Source organism: Vidua macroura, chromosome 6 (assembly GCF_024509145.1).
Source record: "Vidua macroura isolate BioBank_ID:100142 chromosome 6, ASM2450914v1, whole genome shotgun sequence".
NCBI lineage: Eukaryota > Metazoa > Chordata > Aves > Passeriformes > Viduidae > Vidua > Vidua macroura.
Genome location: NC_071576.1, coordinates 57,753,988 through 57,772,412, shown reverse-complemented (window position 1 = coordinate 57,772,412; position 18,425 = coordinate 57,753,988). Strand labels below are relative to the sequence as shown.

Here is an 18,425-nt window from a genome sequence, read left to right as displayed (position 1 = left end):
ATTCTTCCACATGCTGAATTATCCTCAGGTTCATATCTTTGCTCTTCATTCTGAATCTTTTTTGATGCAGCTACAGGCATCAAATCTTTTTTGCTTATGTTACATTGAAGAAAATATTTGGTGCCAGATTTCTTTTTCCTCATTTATGTGGAGTTTTAAGCTTTTTCCTTTAAAAAAAATTTCCTTTATTTTTCCTAAAAATATCACAGAAATTGAGGTTTAAAAAATCCCATTTATTGTAAGGCATATTTTTCCAATCCTTCAAACACCTTTATGACTCTTTTCTGGCCTTACATTTTCTCATTCACATTGACATGGAAGTATGGACCAGAAGTAAAATGTCATTTCAATACTTGCTACACATATACTAAAATAAAAAAGGAAGAAAGCATCCCATCTTGTATTTACATTCCCAGGGATCAAGTTCACCCTTATGACCATAATATCTTGCAGAAGCTGCATCCATTCAATCCATCACTGCTGAAATGATTTTACAGAAAGTTACTGAAACTTCAGTCTCACAACTATTAGGTACAAGCCAGACTCCGTTCCACGTGTGCATCTTTTCCCTTGGTTATAATAATACCTACAGTATCTTCTTGGTTCAAATCACTGAGAAATTGAGGTGCTATCCATTATTGGTCTCTCTTGTTTTTAACAATCATTTATTACTGTTCTCCATGACTGCTTCAACTATTATTGCAATTGAAGTTGAAGATTTTAAGACTATTTTCCTCACCCCTCCATAATACTCAGTTATAAAAATCAGTATATACCAAATATTCTTTCCAGTTTTTATGATACTGCACCTTTTTCCTGTTCCACTGCTTCACTAAGTTCAGGAAGTTTAAGTCCAACTAAATTTTGATTTCTCATCAAAATATGCTCCTGTGAAGAGAAACAATAATATTTCTAAGTAACTGAACTACAAATCTCAATTTAAATATCCCTGCCAAATGAACAGTAAATAAAACACTTACTTTAGTTAATAAACAGAGATATTTGCATTACATTATAGTCAGATGCTACATAACATGGATACAAATAAATTCACATGCACTCTATAATATTACATATTTCAAATTTCATACAGGCATTCTTGAGAAAAAATCCCGGTCATGCAAACAAAGATATGTGAAATGTTCCCCTTATTCAAGTAGATATGTAGAGTTTTGGTAAGTAAGAGCTTTAGTAACTGACAATGAAAAAGGCAGTTTTGGATATAGCTACAGTATAGCTAAGTATCCCAGATAACAGAAGAAATCCAGAAAATCCTACATCTGAGACTTTGCCATTTTGACATTATTAAGACTAGAGCTTGGGATGCTCCACTGTTACTGTGTTCTACCTCTATTCCTTACAGGTAGGAAAAAATGCACTCTCAGGGATTAAACCTTGTTGTCTTATTTCTCCTTTTGTCATCTCATTTTCTTTCATATTATCAATATATGTTTAAATTCACAAACTCTTGTTATTGTTTATGAGTAGACAATTCCTACTGGAGACAGAGGTCAAATCTTTCCCAACTGGAATTATAGATCATGTTGCAATAATTGATTCTCTTATTTGTGCTTAACAACTTCTAGGTCATTCAAAATGATAAAATTAAAGAATTAAAGAATAGCTTGGGTTGAAAGGGACCTTAAAGATCACCTGGTTACAAACGCCCTGCCATGGGCAGAGACACCTTTCTCTATCCCAGGCTGCTCCAAGCCCCATCCAGCCTGGCCTTGGACACTGCCAGGGATGAGGCAGCCACAGCTACTCTGGGCAACCTGTGCCAGTGCCTCACAAACCTCACAGGGAAGAATTTCTCCTGTAATTATATGGCCCAAGGGTCCCTATAATCAAAACTTCCAGTACATACACACTAAGAATATGTGTGTTATATCAACAGGAAAAGCTGGATAATGAAGCTGCCATTCCCAAACAACACAATGGGAATGAATTAATCAAAGTGCAGAATTTGAGGTCCTCACCTGTCAGCCTTATATTTATCTTAAAATATTAACTACTGGGGTTTAAAGAAAATATCCTTATTAGACTGTTCAGGAAAGTACCTGCTGCTTCTTTTTTTGTCTTTCAAAAGTCATTATTAGCAATAGAGACGTGTTCACTGCTTTCTTTTGGTGGTTTATAATTTAATGAGATTTCTGCTTTTTTCCCTAGGGTTTAATTGCTAACCATTTAGGAAATTATTTAACAACAGATTATTCATTTAGAAGCCGAAACATTTGCAGCAGGTAATAATTAGGAACTGTAAGTCTGGGCATGCTCTACATGCCCTTGCTGTCAGAGATGCCCAGTTCTACAGCTCTGAACACTTTGAGACATTTTCTGAGAAGCTTCAATAATCAGCTAATCATTACAAACCCATTTCCTGTCCTCTGTGATCTTGCAAATGTAAACATGCAAGAGTACATGGATATATACACCTTGAAGTACCATAGTGCACTTGATGCATATCTGAAGAGATCTAAGAAATAGAGTAATTCCATGGAATTTACTTACAGGTTACAATTTAGTTAATTTGAAAAGGAAAAACATGATATAATTCTGTATTGATTATGCTGAAACCATTTCCCATTTTATTACTGTATGTTTCTTGCAGTGATAAAAATAATACTAAACATGTTGAAAGTTTAGTAGGGTATGAAAATGACTTTTTCTAACAGGACTTACCTCTCTGAGCTTTGTCAGCTTCTGCATTCGAACTGGCTGAACTTGGATTTGAAGGTCTTTGAATGCTTTTAACTGATTGCTGGATTTATTTCCAAGAAAGCTCTTATCTTCCTCAGATGGTAATTTTAAAGAGGTTTTCTCTTTCTGTCCAGGCTCCAAGCTATCCCAGGACACAGCCCGTAATAGAGGAGGACGCAGTCCACACAGTTTAAATTCTGGTTTACATGGAATTTTATGGTCCCTCATTTCTGGAACAGGAATTTTTAGCTTTGAGTCCATATTTCCTATACCTGATCCTGGTAGATGGGTTCTTAAAGGAACATCATTTTCTTTCCCTTTCTTGAGGAATGATTTTCCAAGTTCATTTTCACAAACATTCATGCAAGTATTAAGAGACATTCTGCCACCATCTCCAGCTGAAGGGGAGAATTTAGGTAAAGTATCCATATGTTTACGTGGATCAAAGTTTTCCTTTTGGTCTGAGAGCTTCTCTTTGGAGTTTTCAAAGCCAGCAGAACGAGGAACCAACCTTCCCTGAGAAATCTTTCTTTGATCATTCTGCCTTCGATCAATTAATCCCTTTGCAGCATTCTGAAAGTACAGGGACACACATGAAACAGAGAATCAAGTCCAGATTCCTCTTTTCCCCTGCCCAAGGACAGGTTTTCATTGTAAAAAGCCATTTCCTTTTCAGTGACATTTGCTTTTGAATATGTGCTGTTGACAAAAGGAATAATTTTTAAAAGGCACTTAAAGAATAGTGAATTTGGAATCTCCTCTCTGAACTTTTGAGTTAACCTCTCCCATTCCAGAGTCCATTACATCAATCCTCCTAAAGCCAAGCTCCTCAGCATGTTAAAGTCATGGAAATTCTAAACCACTGACATACACCAAAATGGCTATAGTAGATATTTTTATTTTACTTATAAAGTTATTTAGTATATTGATTTTTACTGAGCTAGAGCAGGGTGCATGATAGGTTGGAAAGATCAAGTGGTAAGCTTACTATCCTCTACTTCTTTTGAAGGTGTTTCATAATTTCTTAGAGCAGTGTAATTTTCTTTTCACCCAGTGAACAATCTTTCAGCATTTTTAGTCCCATCAGTAAGTCATATGTGTGCTAAGATAAACCAGCAGACTTTGTTCAGCTCTCAGTGTGAAACACTTACCTCTGCAGTTTGTCTGTCATCCTCCTTCACAATTCTGTTATTCTAGCAAAAAACAAAAAGAAAAAACTGCTTATAAGGTTCTGTTTCACACCTATCCTACAAACATTAGATATAGATATTATGACTGAACTTTGAATCTCATAATTTTTACATTGCTTCTTGTATTTATTTATGAAATAACTTTAGGGATTAGTTTTTTCATAGATTAGGATTATATTGCATCTTTTTCTACTTTCTACACTTAACAGATCTTCGTGATCTTTCAGTTCTTCATGGATTCTTCAGTTACTTCAGTTCCTTCATGGATTTCTGTCTTCAGACTAAATATTTATTTGTCCCTTGCTGTACATAGAAAATACCAGTAATCTAGTTTTGGTCTATAAAATTATATTCCAAACATACAATTTTTATCAGGGACTAAAAGGGCAACATATTATAATATAGTACTGAATAACCAGGTTATTGCACAGAATATTCAGCTCTTACCTGCCCTGGAGATACTGACTCAATACTAGTGGTTGTGCATGCATCCAACCCTAAAAGATACACATATAATTAGGGCATATCCTGATATTTTGCTCAAAACTTTTACTACTATAGCATTAACAAACACATATGTGCACAGTTTCCCATAATACATGAAGGACAAAAATTCAAATGTCAAAAATACTATTAAAAAAGAAAAAAAAATTAAACACATAGCAAGTGAAAGATCATTATATCTTCTAAAAACTCTGTTATTGATAAAATTTAGAAAATAGAACATGTGAACTTGCAACATCACAGGAATAAAAATATAACTAAAAATCTATATGTAAAAATATATTTTGTATGCATTAAGGAACTTTATCATATTCAGGACTAGATGCTTAAATTTACTCTTCTCAAGAAATACTAAACAAATACTTTTTAGGTGAGCTTTTATAAGTTAAAGTTTGAGCCTGCAAATGATTGGATTTGATGATCTCAGAGGTCTTTTCTGCCTTAATGATTCATGATTATTTTACCTGATGGAAGTGGAAGAGTGAGAGAGTTGCTCCAAGATGCTATGGGTGAAACTTTAGGACTAAGAGTAGGGGAAGCTGCTTCATTAAAACAAGGACAAAAACAAAATAAAAAGGTGATTTTACTTTCTAGGCTTGTACCTTCTGTATTTTTAGAATTCAGGTGAGATTAAAACATCAATATCAGAGTCATGTGTTCGTCCAGAACCTGACAAGTCATTTTAATTGCCAGGTTTTACTTGGCAATTAGGAGTTTAGAACATGTTTCATGTCTTATACTTATCAAAAATGGATAAATTTCTATTGATACAGGTAATCCTTGAGCTCCTCAGTTTTCTGGTACTGTAAGCACTGAGGAGACACAGCACAAGAGAAGACTAATGAGGAATTTAGGAAAAAAAAAGAGATGATGTATAGTTGTGGGACGTTTTTTCCCTCCAGAGAATGTCAAGCCAGTTTTAAGACAAAATGTTGCTTGAACTGGCATTTCAAACCAAAATGAGAGTCTTATTTCATGGTAAAAAGGCATTTTGTTCCAGTTTTCAAACACTTCATATAAAAGGAAAAATAATTTCAACTGACATTCTAGAATAAAGCATTTTATTCTGCTGTTTTTAAAGGAGGATCTGGTCCATTTAGCTTAGTTTATGGCTATGTTTAGAATAAGAGGCAGTGTAATTGTGTCTGGAGGGAATGTTTTTTCAGTAGGATGAATCTAGGCACTAGAATTTAATTTAAAGAACAATTTGTGAGCATTTTTCACTTTTCAATAGAAATACTTTATGCTTTCTTTTTACACTGTTTGCAGTGTAACTTTACACCATTTCACCCTGACATATCTGGGTAGCACAGATGGGTCATTTCTGTTTTATGTGGAACTTTGTGGAGGACATGAGGGATTCTGACTTTCAAATTAACCAAGTGTATGTCAACAGCAGCAACGTATAGATTACAGGAGACGTTTGCCTTTACAGATGTTTGAAGGAGAATGTAAAATCTGGTTTTCAGGATCTGCCCCTACCTGTGGGTGACTCTGAGAGGCTGCTTCTTGACTTTCTGCCTCTGCGTGTTAGGAACCTCTCACTCACTTTCTTTGCTTCTTCTAACAATTCAAGGTTCTTCTTTTTGTCTTCCTCTGATATTTTGACATCTGGTAGTGGATCATTCACCAGATCAATCACATGACCGCTATTGTCTGTGTAGAAAATGTTAGAATTAGAGCTGGACCTTCCATTTCCAGCTATATTGTGGCATGTGAGAGTAACAAGTTCAAAACAAACCTGTAAATTTATACCTATAAATTTAGCTTTGAGCTTGCATGTAACAAAAATTACGGTCTGCTCATTCCTTATGTTGTTACAATCTCAAGTTTAGAGCAAGTCCTCAAAACCACAGGTAACCCACTAAGATTAATTCACTGTGATCAGAAATTCTCTGAATATGTGAAACTGGCTTTTCCAGCTCTGCCTCCAATGCAGTTTTTCTCATTTCTAAATAAAAGTGCCATTAGATCCATCTCAACTAACAGTAATGGCATTTCTGTTGTAGACCGAGTTTCTTCATGAAATTTTCATGTTCAGTTTTTCAAGGCTAAGAACCCACAAACTCACCCAGCAAAGACTTATGCACAACAGTTTTAACAGTTAATTTAACACTTCATTAATCTGTGGCATTTAAATTGGTTGAAAACACTAAACTTTGAGCATCAATTTTTACAATTCTCCAGCCTATGACGAAGCAAAGAAGGCAGGCAGTTGTCAGGCCCTTTCTGAGTGAGTCAGCATAAATGGCTTTTATAAGCATCTAAAGAACAGCTTGGATAAGGGGGAGGAAAGTCATCAGATAATATGAGAAAAATATTCTAAAAATTGACAGGAGCCATTACAGAGCCATCAGTTTTCAGAAAAGCTAAGGATGTAAGCAAGCAGCAAAAGCTCAAGGACTTTTTGTTTGTGGGTTTGGAGTTGTTTCACTATTGGTTTTTGATTGATTTTTTGGGGGGGGATGGAGAAATCCTTTGGCTTTAATTTCCTTAAATTTAGTTCAATTTCAAGGATGACAAAAACCATACTTACAGATTAAATATTCTAAAGCAATCTATTTTCAGTGAAATATCTGTTTTGGTTTGAACTCAGATTTGTGTGTTGGAAGTTTGAGAGACAGACTTCCCATGACACTTTCCCTGTGCCAACAAAAGAGAAGCTCAAGTGTAGCAAAACCAGTATTTTGTATTCTTCAAGGAATAAAGCATATTCTTCAAGAAATAAAGCCTTCTAAAGATGTTAAGCTAATGCACCAATTAACAACTTTCTGAAAGTAACAATGTGTGTATTTCCCTAAATTGGTCTGCATGCAGTCCACTTACAAACTCATGATCACAATTCAACATCCCAGCAGCATTCCCTGTGCATGCATTACACAGTGTGCACAGAGAAAAAAAAAACTGTGAAAAACTGTGGTCAATACAGACAGACTCTCTATATAGGTTTTTATTGCATGTCACATTTTCTGAGAATACATCCTAGTTGAAATGAATAATCACTTCTTACCAACAGAAGTCAGTGAACTTGTTGAATTCCTGGTGGCACGGTTAGAATGTCTCCTATGAGGACTCCGAGGCCTAGAGAGAAAAGTCAACAAAAAAAAAAAATTATGGAGTATGGCATCAAAAAGAGGTTCTAATTACCTATTAAAAATTAATATTAAAAAGAAAGCCCTTTGATTTAAAAATGAAGACAAGAAGTATTTATTGCAGTTCCTTGCACCTCCAAACAACTGGAAAATGGAGGAGATTGTGGAAAGAAGGAAAATTGCAGAAATTGATCTGACAAAGCAGTTCTAAAATTTGCTATTCATCTCATTCACTGTGAACCTCATTTCTCAGAAAAAAGCCCCTACATTTCTTTGGATTATTACTATGACTTAAAAATCATGTAAGAATGGCATATAGAAAAAAAAAACGCAAAACACAAAAAATAAAAAAAAAAAACAAAACAAACAAAAAAAAACCCAAAAACTCTTCAAAACCCTCCCATAAAATGTAGTCTTTCTGAATTGTTACTGCTTCTTAAGCTAAATTTTATGGATAAAATAATTCCTTAGGCTCCCACATTGACACTCCTATAGGATCTTTCTAAACTGCAAACCAGGTCAAAATCTCAAACAACTGCAGAATGTAAATACTGATCCTGCAAATAATCCTGCTTTGGAAGGGCTGCATATAAATTCTGACTCTAAACTAATCCTGAAGTTTGGAGAAGCACACTTTTAAAAATACAAACTAATTATAGATTTATGAAATATATTTTCTGATATGGTTTTTTCCCTGTATTTGAAGTTTAGTGGCAGGTCAATAAAGTTAAAAAGCCCAGAGATTTATCAGAGTAAATATAATAACTGAAAACCGAATTGAAGTTTTCAGCTTCAAAGAGGATTACTATTTCTATTCAATGACTTACTTTCACATATGTTTAACCTCAAGGTGGTATTCTTGTCCCATCTATGTGAACAGTCCCAAAACTGCTTCAAACCCCATTGTATTACAGTGTTCAAACTAGATATTTAAGTTGTCCAGCTCAATAAGTGGGGTTGCCAGGCAAGTTATTCTGTGTAACTCTATTATTTTAGTCTCAATTATATTCCTGTTCCTCCACCCCACCTCCCAAACACCATTCTCAAAATGCAAAGTCAATATGATCAAAGCACAGAGATGCAGCATTAATATTTTCATACAACATACATTTCAGAGCAATGTTTTAGAAACACAGCCCCTGGAATTTATGGATGGATTGGTAATGTATTATATAGTACCTGTTAAGCAGATTTTTATCAATTTCTACATCTGGCGTGACCACATTCTCTGGAAGAACAATAGAAGGTGTGCTGCATGTTGTCCCTTCAACAGTTGTGTCCTGAATGGTGTGTGACAAGTATAAAAATGTAGTTAAACAGAAATTCAAACCACTGAACTTTGACTCTCTGTGTGGAAAACAATGTGTATTTCTCAATTTACCTAAAAAAGAATTGAAAATTGAAATAAGAGATAATTAGCTCTAATTTGACAAAACAAACATGTTTTAGAGGCCTATACTTAAATTACTCAAAAGACATGATGGAGACCTGGAATATCTGTTTTCTTTTAAAAGTTATAATGCATGCAAGCTAAATTCAATAAGCATGGAGCTAATGAGAAAGCTTTAAACAGGCAGACAGTCCAGTTTAACACACAGCAAACCATTCCTCTAGTGAAGTACATATCCAAGAGTTCGGTGAGTTTATGAGCTGAATGCAAGAGTGAAAAGCAGCTCTGTATAACAGGGCTAAATTAAGCACACAAACCCTCCAAATGATAGCAATGTATAATGAAATCTTGAATAAATACAGTATTAAGTGTACACATGATACCCAAAACCCCAAAAAATAATTTAAAGTTATCTTGTTAAGAGCTCCTCATGGTTTTCCCTCAAATTACTTGAAAACATATTTTTAAAAAATACAATTTAAATATTTAATAAAATAAAATATAATTTATAAAAGAAACTGGCAAGCTGGTACTGAATATAAATATGTGCTTGCCTGCTTAAAAATATGAGACCTTGCCTCAAGAACTTAATTTCACACCTTCTGCATGATGATACCATTCAGCTGAAGAAAAGGAATCCATTTCCTGTGAGATATCACAAGTGGAGATGCATCAAGTTGGCATAAATTAACGTGGATGTCTCATATGTGGTAAGAAAATTATTACTTCTACCCCAAGCACTGTATTCAGATTAAAACCAAGAAACAGCTGGAGGGAAAGCTTCCCAGCAGTGGCAGTGGACTGCTGTCAAGTGACTTGTAAAATTTAAAGAATAATTTGTCAATTCTCAAATCCTAATTGATTCTTCTAGGCACTGATACATTCAATAGTTTTGTTCTAGTTTGTTATTCGGAGTCTACAATTTTCTTGAAACTATATCCTGAAGGTTCACAAGAAATTTGTAAGGCAGGTAAGAAAAAGCTGTTGCAATAGCACTATTTTAGGCATTAACAGAATGAAGAATGTAGTAAGTCACAGTTCAGCAAGTCAGTTTTAGACTCTGGAAGTGTTCCAGGCCAGGTTGGGTGGAGCTCTGAGCTACCTGGTCTAGTGGAAAGTGTCCCTGTCTGTGACATTCACATTCTCTGGACAGAGAGACATAATTCTGTCTCTCAGTATTTCTTGGAGAAGCACAGAGAGAAGAAAAGAAAACAATCTTTATCTCTGCTCCTTTGTTTACTCCATGTGAAATGTGGTATGGAGATTGTTTACCTGAAGTGATTTCTTGATTGGATTCTGGTGAAGGTTGTTTGGGTTCAGTGACCAATTGGATCCAGCTGTGTGTCAGACTCTCAGCAGAGAGTCACAAGTTTGTTAGTTAGATAGGTAAGTATGTAGAATAGTATAGTATGTCTTTAAATAAATGTAATATAGCTTAGTTTTAATAAACCTATCCTTCAGCCTCCTAATGTGGAGCCAGACATCATCATTTCTTTCCACATCCAGGCTTTGCCACGTTTTACTATACCTGTCCATAACAGGGCAGTTGGAACTGCACAACCTTTAAGGTCCCTTCCAGGTCCCTTCCATCCTAAAGCATTCAACTCCATTCCATAAGGAAGCTGACTCTTACTTGACTGCTAATGTCTGTCATTTACCATAGAACTCCTTGCAACATCTCTCCCAGTGCTGCATTTTATTCTTGTTGAAATCATGTATTTTCTGATCAAATCAAAGGACTCTAGAATTACTTGGAAAATGGTATAATATTAAAATACATAGCATAACCCTTCTACCTCTCAAAGGCAATGAAATAGGCCTTGATTTGGACACCTGAGTTAGGATTCTTGATTCTACTGTAAATAGCATCTTTCTTTACAAAAACTATTTTTTTTAAAGCAGCTCCACACTTCCATACTCATAATTCTCATATGAACTGCCTTGGCAAATTCACTTTGTCAGTCATAGGAGAGCAGGATGGGGAACTTGCCAAGAAAACACTGAGCAGATTTAAATTTAGGAAAAATATCCTTGTAATTCTGAAAATGTCATAATCCCAAAGCATATTTGATTCAAATACACAAGTGACATTTTATGACAATAGCTTAAAAGCAATTTTTAGTAATATTCTTGAAAATGTTAAAAAGTGACAATATATTTTGTCAATGACAAAACTCAGGTGACTCCCCTGCTTGTAGGGCAAAGCAGCTGAATACACATGCACAGTGTTTATACTAATCTCATGACTGCCAGAAAGCAAAAACTTTTGAATGATGTAACATCAGCCTTGAAGTCACTCAAGCCCATTTTAGGACTCTAAAAACAACTCCTTAAAAATAAAAAGGAAAAAAAAAAAAAAAGAGAAGTAAAAAAAAAAAAAGAGTTTGGAGTCAAGGCTAGTTCAGGTCAGGTAGAAAACATTAATCCTGGTCAGCAGCTATAGGAGTTCAGCATCTACACAAATGAGACCTCATGGCCCCTCTTGTCCAAACCTGCATTTCCAGGAGAGGGGCAGGAAGAGCCAGAGTAGGAAGCTCTTTGCAGGGCCAGCTGGCTCCAATCAAAAGGAATTATTATAGACTGAGCACTGCTCAGGCTGCTCTACACAGGCCTTGGAAGAGAAGCTTTAACAGGAAGCTTAAGCTGCCTCACAAAAGTGCAGTGTTGTAAAACTGCACAGAGATGTCACAGATTTCCATCACCTTATTTGTGTGCCTTTAACTCTGTTTCCTTGGTAGCTTCCAGCCCCGTCTGCTCCTCAGCTATTCCCAACAGTTGCCTCATCTCCTACTACCAGTGCTTCCCTGCTACCCAAGTCTTTGCTTCCTTTTTGTCTGAAGCCCTCCCCCCAACAAAAATGTAGGGTAAAACTGACTCCACCTCCGTGTCTGAGGTGAGAACTGCTCCACAAGGGTGACCAGGAGCCATCCAGACTTGCAGGGAGGCATGTGGAGGGCTGAGAGGGTGGCACAGACAGTTTGGTCCATAACAGAGCAGCCAAGAGGATCAGGGATGGAAGTAGAACCTCCAGACATTCTGGCTGTTAAGTTCTACCAGGCCTTCACTAAGCATACAGAGAATGTGCTTTTGAATTTTTTATAATCCAGACAAATTTGGATGATTTTTACATTAATGGGATGGTGAGGGGAAAAGGAATACAAAGATACTCTTCTGAAAGACCTACCATGCCAGACAGTCAGGTGACAGAGCCTTACCATATAACACCTGAATTCTTTAAAGCACTGGGGAAAAAAAAATAAAACAGGAAACAGAAAACCCACTGCCACCTGGCCATATTCTTAGATATTAACTAAAAGTCTGGACTGAACTTCAGAAAAACACAGGCTGCTTTAAGAAATACTGAAATGAAAACCCACGTTTGTTTTCTCAAAATTAATTTGAGACATAGAACCCAGGTCTTCCCATCATGTAAAAGCATGATCATACTTGAAGCATGCAGAAAGCTACATGTAATGTAAACTTCATTTTCTTTTTGTCAGAACTTTTTTGCAATCTGTGTGCATCTGGGTGTGCAGGGAAAGGGTGGGGAAGGATCTCCTGAAACAGAACAAGGAAGCTGTTAGACACCAGACAGCGCCCTAGATGAGACGAAATTCCAAACTTGGAAAATTTTGTTGAGTGGCAGAAAACAAATCCACCAGCTTTTAGCTCCTTCTGATGCCCTCTCCTTGCTTGCAAGTCCTTATCTCACAAGGATAAGCAGTTTTACTTAGAGTGACTTACAATCATGCTGTAGAACTTGACCTGCAGCAAGAGCCAAGAGTGACAACAGCTACGAACAAGATCAAGTTTTCACAACATTGGCTAGTGGCAAACCTTAAGTAGGCTTATGAGCAGTGTGTTGGTTAAAATCACTCCATTGCGATTTTGTGCCTAAAAATAATTTCTCTAAAATGAAGCATTTTGCACAGTGAACTGATTCATGAACTATCACATTACAACAGTTCATTTAAAACCTACGTCTAAAAGGCCTGGAAAATGTATTAAAAATTTAATGCTCTTGTATTAGGAGGTTGGAAATTTTCATTTCTCCCACTTGACAAGCACATTCAGGATTAGAATCACTGATGTCTGCAAGATTTTTGCATTTTTCATATTTGGGTATGTTTTATACAGCAAGTCTTTTGTACTAAAACACTTTTCACATAGGTGAGTTAAAAAACCCCAATACAATCTTCCTGAGCTAATATATGTTATCGGATGGTAGTCTTGATGAACTTGTATCCAACTGGGGTGTTTATCTTAAGGCAGGAAATTAACACTCAGCACCATGTGCAGTTTAGATGGAAGACAGGACAAATCAGTGCAGAGCTCACTGCTGAAAATATTTTCCAACAATGTTATAGTAGCGGATGTTTTCACCTAAAGTCTGGAATGTAGTGTCCCCAAACCCAATGACAGTGTCACATCTTTAACAGAGGATGTGCCAGACTATAAATCCTCTTTCTTTACACCAGTTTGCATAAAAATTAATGATTTGGATAACCTGTGATTTCTTAATCACAGTGAAGTTCTTTACTTCAGCTAAGCTAACAACTGAAAAAAAATCCAATACCAGTTTATTAAAGCATAAACTTTTTATCTGTGGTATAGATTACTGAAAATGGCTAAGACCCATCTGTTACTGAATTTTCATATTTATCTGGAAAGAAAAAATGTAAAAACATACAGATGCTACACAAATTTGAAGCAAACTGATCAATATGCCTGGAGAGCACCCACCTGCCTCTGTATAGTTCCAGTGTATGTTCATCTACTGCTTTGGCAAATAAAGCACTGAGAAAGACTACAAACCAAAAAGACCCATTTCCATCTTTCACACACACACAAGTTGCATAACATCCTCTATATTTGTAAAAACAACTCTAGTTGTTGAAGTGTAAGCCTAAATTCTGTTCTCAAAGTTTAAAGTTTTCTTTAATAACATCAGAAAGGACAATTTTGGACAGCTTTGATATATGTCTATCTGTTCTGAACCATTTATAAGCCTCCAGTTCAAAATGATAAACAACTGCTTGAGCAATTTAAGTTCTCATCCCTTAGGCTATAAAATATTTGAGGAACTCTTAAGGATTTCAACTGAAGGATCATTCATAGCTTCATCAATTAAGCAAAACACCCTAATACAGAGCAACAAACAGATTTGATTTTATAAACCCCTAAATATATACAAACAGGTTTCAGCCTCAGGTTTCCAGCAAGTGTCAGAAAACACCTTTGTAAGTAAGAGAGCTTACTTTGGCTGGAGGAGAGCTGTTGTGCTGGGCCTCTTTTGCTTGTCCCTTGTCTTCAGGTAAGGTTGGCATGGTGGGCAGCGTGAAGCACGTGGAGCTGCAATGTTGACTAAGAGGACCATGCACTGCTGGCAGTATCTGTTTCAAGTTAGCCTGAAGGCATAAGCTCTGGGAGGCCTCGTGATCTGCAGGCTGGGTTAGATGCCAAAAATACAAATCAAATCCATTTAAAACTCTATGCTCAAAAACTGAGATCACTTTACAATAACAAACAGTATTAAGGTTTAAATTAAAAATGCTATCTTGTGTTTTATTAACTAAAGCTTTCAAGGTCAAGTAAAAATTAGCAAATGCATTCAAAACAGACAACCTTCTGCTCTTGTTGCTATTTCCATCTCTTTCCTCCATTTTACCATTTTCATTTTGTCACTATGATATGACCAAACTGCCTTTTCTAAATATCCTCTAAGAAATAAGCAGCATCCTATTATCATAACCTGGATATCACAGAACAGCAGAATGGTGCAGGTTGGAAGGAACCACAGGGTCCCTTCCTGGTCCAACCTCCCTGCTCAAGCTGGGTCATCCCAGAGCACATGGAACAGAATTGCATCCAGAAAGTTCTTCAATATCTCCAGTGAGGGAGACTCCACAGCCTCTCTGGACGATCTGTTCCAGTGCACAATCATGTTCCAGTGCATAATCATCTGCACAGAAGAAGTTTTTCCTCATGTTCACGTGGAACTTCCTGTGCATCAGTTTCTGCCCTTGCCTCTTGTCCTACTGCTCAGCACCACCAAGCAGAGTCTGGATCCATTCTCTGACACCTCCCTGCAGATCTACTGACAGACATTGCTAGGGTCCCTTCTCAGTCATCTCTTCCATAATATGCCTTTTAGTAACTAATAGCCTTAATGCTACAGAGCATGATCTCAGAGGACCAAAACTGGAACCCCAGAGGGTGGCACTTCTCCTTTGAGCAAGGTGAACTGTGAAATGACTTGGTGTACCTCTGCACAAGACAACAAAGTGCAAGACACTTCCAAAGCAAAACAGCAGAAATGCCCAAAGAAGGAAAAAAAATCACTACCTATTAGCTGAGAATATTCTCATTAGTATCAAGGGGAGGCAATGCATTCACAAGGGTAACATCAGCATGAAAGCCTGCACCAAAGTCTGAGGATCAGCAGTGCAAAGCACAAATCAGTCCTTAGAGTGGCAGTGGATGGGTTGCAATACTTACTGCGACACCTGCCCAGGAATCAGGGAGCTGTCCTCATCAGTACATCAGTGTCCTCATGGATGCATCGCTGCACTCCCCGGCGGTGCCTGCAGGTCACACACACACAGCTGAGGCCACCTGGTGCACACTCTGGTGTCTCCACTAGGAACTGCTGACTACTGCATTGTAAATTAACCTGCTACAGTTTTCCCTTCCATTTCAGGGGTGGGCAAAGAAATGTATTCAGGAACATGTTGGTTCTATTGAGGTTGCCAATTGCATTTGTCAAAATACATGTGTTGCTTTAAAATAAAAGCAAAAAGAGGGAAAACCATTCACAAGAAACACTGAAGCAGTCTCAGTAGTGACAAGTGCCTCAACTCTCACAGAAGAAAATCTGTGTTGCAAAACCTACAGAATGTGTGAAAACTTTGGACTACAGAAGCAGCTAAGACCCATGCTCTTATTAGTTTATTTCACATTATGTTGGAAACTTAATTTTCTTTTTCACTAGAAGAGGAATACAAGGCCATCTCACATGAACTTTAATGCAGAACAAATAGATTGTAAAAATTATCCTACATAAGTATTGCTGTGTTCAGGAAAAAGTAATTCTATAATTGCAGTTCCTCAATAATAACACTGAAAAAGATGCAGCACATGTGACATCATTATGAAGACCAAGATACAGACTCTATTTGAATAGTGGGCATAAAGATTTTTCAGAGGAGTGCATGCTGTAGGGACAGTATGTTTCAAGCTTTTCTAGACATTTTTGTACCTGTTACAAGTGGTTTTCTAATTCTACAATAGTAAGTGGTAGTTTATGTTTGTATCATGATTTTACCCACCTCTGACTTCAAATAAGAGTAGAGGAAACTTTCTATGAATAAAATCTTTTAAAATGGCTATTAAGGCAAAACAATTAAAGTCCCTAATAGGATAGAAAAGACATATTTATGATTATGTATATTTGAATAAACCCACCGATTAGACAGATATTGAACATCTGTGTGTTTCAACAATTACATTTTTTTGTATCAAACCCAGTCACCAACTATTAGCAACACATGAAGCTGAGATGGAAACAAGGTAACTAAAAAATATGACACAGAGTTGCTTTTCATCTCTATAAGAAAATCCTGGCATCCTACACAGTTTCTGAGTTTGCAAGAACTCAAAAAAAAAAAAAAAAAAAAAAAAAAAAAAAAAAAAAAAAAAGGAGAAAAAATATAAATCTGGCTATTTATCTAATCCTTCTTAGTGTTTGCCTTATGAATTTACTATGGTTCTGATACATTCAACCCAATGCTGGGCCTGAAAAATCAGGAATGTTTCAAGTCACAGACAAAGCATGTTTGCAGTACTACGTGGAATTGTAGAAGCTATTGCACCAAAGTGGTTTATCCCCAGTCTTAGCTGAGTCCTTAGTACACACTAAACTTAAAAAAGTAATGCAAGTTATCTTGAAACACGAAAGAGCGATTAAGCACATCAAGTTTCAGTTCATTTTTCAGATTTAAAAAGCAAAAAAATCTTTAAAAGAAAAAGAAATAAATCAGCAAGCTTGTCTAAGAATAGAAAGGGACAAATCCCAAGCTGTGTTGTCCTAGAGATGCAGCACAGAAAGTACAGCCAAGGGAAAACAGAGAGTAGAAAGATGAATTTATGCCACCTTAACAACCCCCACATTTGGAGTGGACTGAGTTCAGGCTGTCTCCGACACAATTAGAACCCTACTCTGATTTCCTTACAGAGCTATCTTACAAATAGGAATAAGCTTCAAATCTCTGTGGTGATCAGTAGGAAAATTTCTTCTTTTGACTTTCCATTTTTTCCTAATACCACTCCAGAAAACCCCAGTGCTGAGGACTATATTGGAGCAGTGAAAGCTTACATATAATTATTCATATTCTTCAGCTTCTTGAATCAAGCACCATCTTTGCACACCTTAACTGCATTGCTGCAGTTCACTACACTGCCAAAGTGAGGGGCACTGCATTTTGGTATTTCAGTATAAGGATGTAGTTCAATTAATAAACTATATTATTTAGAACTCCAAAATTATTAACCTTCTGTTTAAAAGTTTCGTTTTCACCTTTGCAGTGTCCAAAGTCAGTAGCCCAGATTTTTTAAACAGTGATGCTTACCCAGCACAGATATCATACATTGTAAATTCAAGTGGATATACCATGCTCTGCAAGGAGTTCTGCCACTTTGTGATCAATTGCTGCTTCTGATACCAGTAGGGAAGGCAAAGGTTTAGAAAAGATAGAAACTTAAATATTAGTGAACAAATGTTCTTCCATCACTGCTGAAGCAACCTTATGCCCCTTTAGCTGGGCAATGAAAACAGCCACAGTAAATGTCACATGGAGTCAAAATGGATAGAAATGGGAGGCTTTGTAAGAACACTCTACAAGAATTAGAGGAGTTTATCTGCATCTCAAAAATGTAGATAGAAGATAAAGAAATGTCCTTGGAAAATTTATGTCACTGGAAGGTACATTTTTTCTTTTTCAGCAAAGCATTAGGGCAGAGTGCAGCTGTGGAGCTTACAGAAATTCACATCTCTATTTACAAAACCCGCTGACAGCTTTACTGAACCCTCAGCTAGAGTATGTAGAGCTTGACTAGCCTGCTTCTAAGCCTGGCTCACCTGCCAGCTGAACAGCCTTTGGAATAATGCTCCCATTAGCTTTGCCAGCTTTGTCTCCTTTCCACAAGAACAAAGACGTTTCAGTCAAAGAAGGAAATTATATGTTAACAATGTGTGCAATACAGTGAGGTACCAAGTGAAACACCTGTAATTGCTGGCCCTGAAGACCCTGAAAAGAGAGCTTAAAAATACACCTGCACTTTAAAAACAGTCAAGGTGTATGAGCACATATTAGTATCCTAGGCACTGAGATAATTTCAAGATCCTGTTATTTCTATTTTTATTTCTTTTTTTCTCTTAATTGATCAAGCCCTGTCTGACCTGTCTCTATCTTATCAAATAATGTCATTTACATTATTGTAGTGTTTTATCAAAGTAAATTATCTCCCCCAAAACTCCATTCTTTCATAAAT

At 36.5% G+C, this 18,425-nt stretch overlaps 1 protein-coding gene across 2 annotated transcripts in view; it reads right to left on the bottom strand.

Moving 5' to 3' along the window:
• The window catches only part of IRAG1 (inositol 1,4,5-triphosphate receptor associated 1), a 50,161-nt gene that overhangs the window by 15,806 nt on the left and 15,930 nt on the right, over positions 1-18,425 (bottom strand). For both annotated transcript variants that reach the window (XM_053980069.1, XM_053980071.1), the window contains exons 2-10: positions 15,375-15,460; positions 14,135-14,323; positions 8,666-8,766; positions 7,405-7,475; positions 5,877-6,050; positions 4,338-4,387; positions 3,852-3,893; positions 2,683-3,273; positions 810-888 (exon numbers count right to left, since the gene is read on the bottom strand). In XM_053980069.1, the coding sequence (XP_053836044.1) occupies positions 810-888; positions 2,683-3,273; positions 3,852-3,893; positions 4,338-4,387; positions 5,877-6,050; positions 7,405-7,475; positions 8,666-8,766; positions 14,135-14,203 (1,177 nt within the window). In that variant the 5' untranslated portion in view covers positions 14,204-14,323; positions 15,375-15,460. The remainder of the gene's footprint in view (positions 1-809; positions 889-2,682; positions 3,274-3,851; positions 3,894-4,337; positions 4,388-5,876; positions 6,051-7,404; positions 7,476-8,665; positions 8,767-14,134; positions 14,324-15,374; positions 15,461-18,425) is intronic.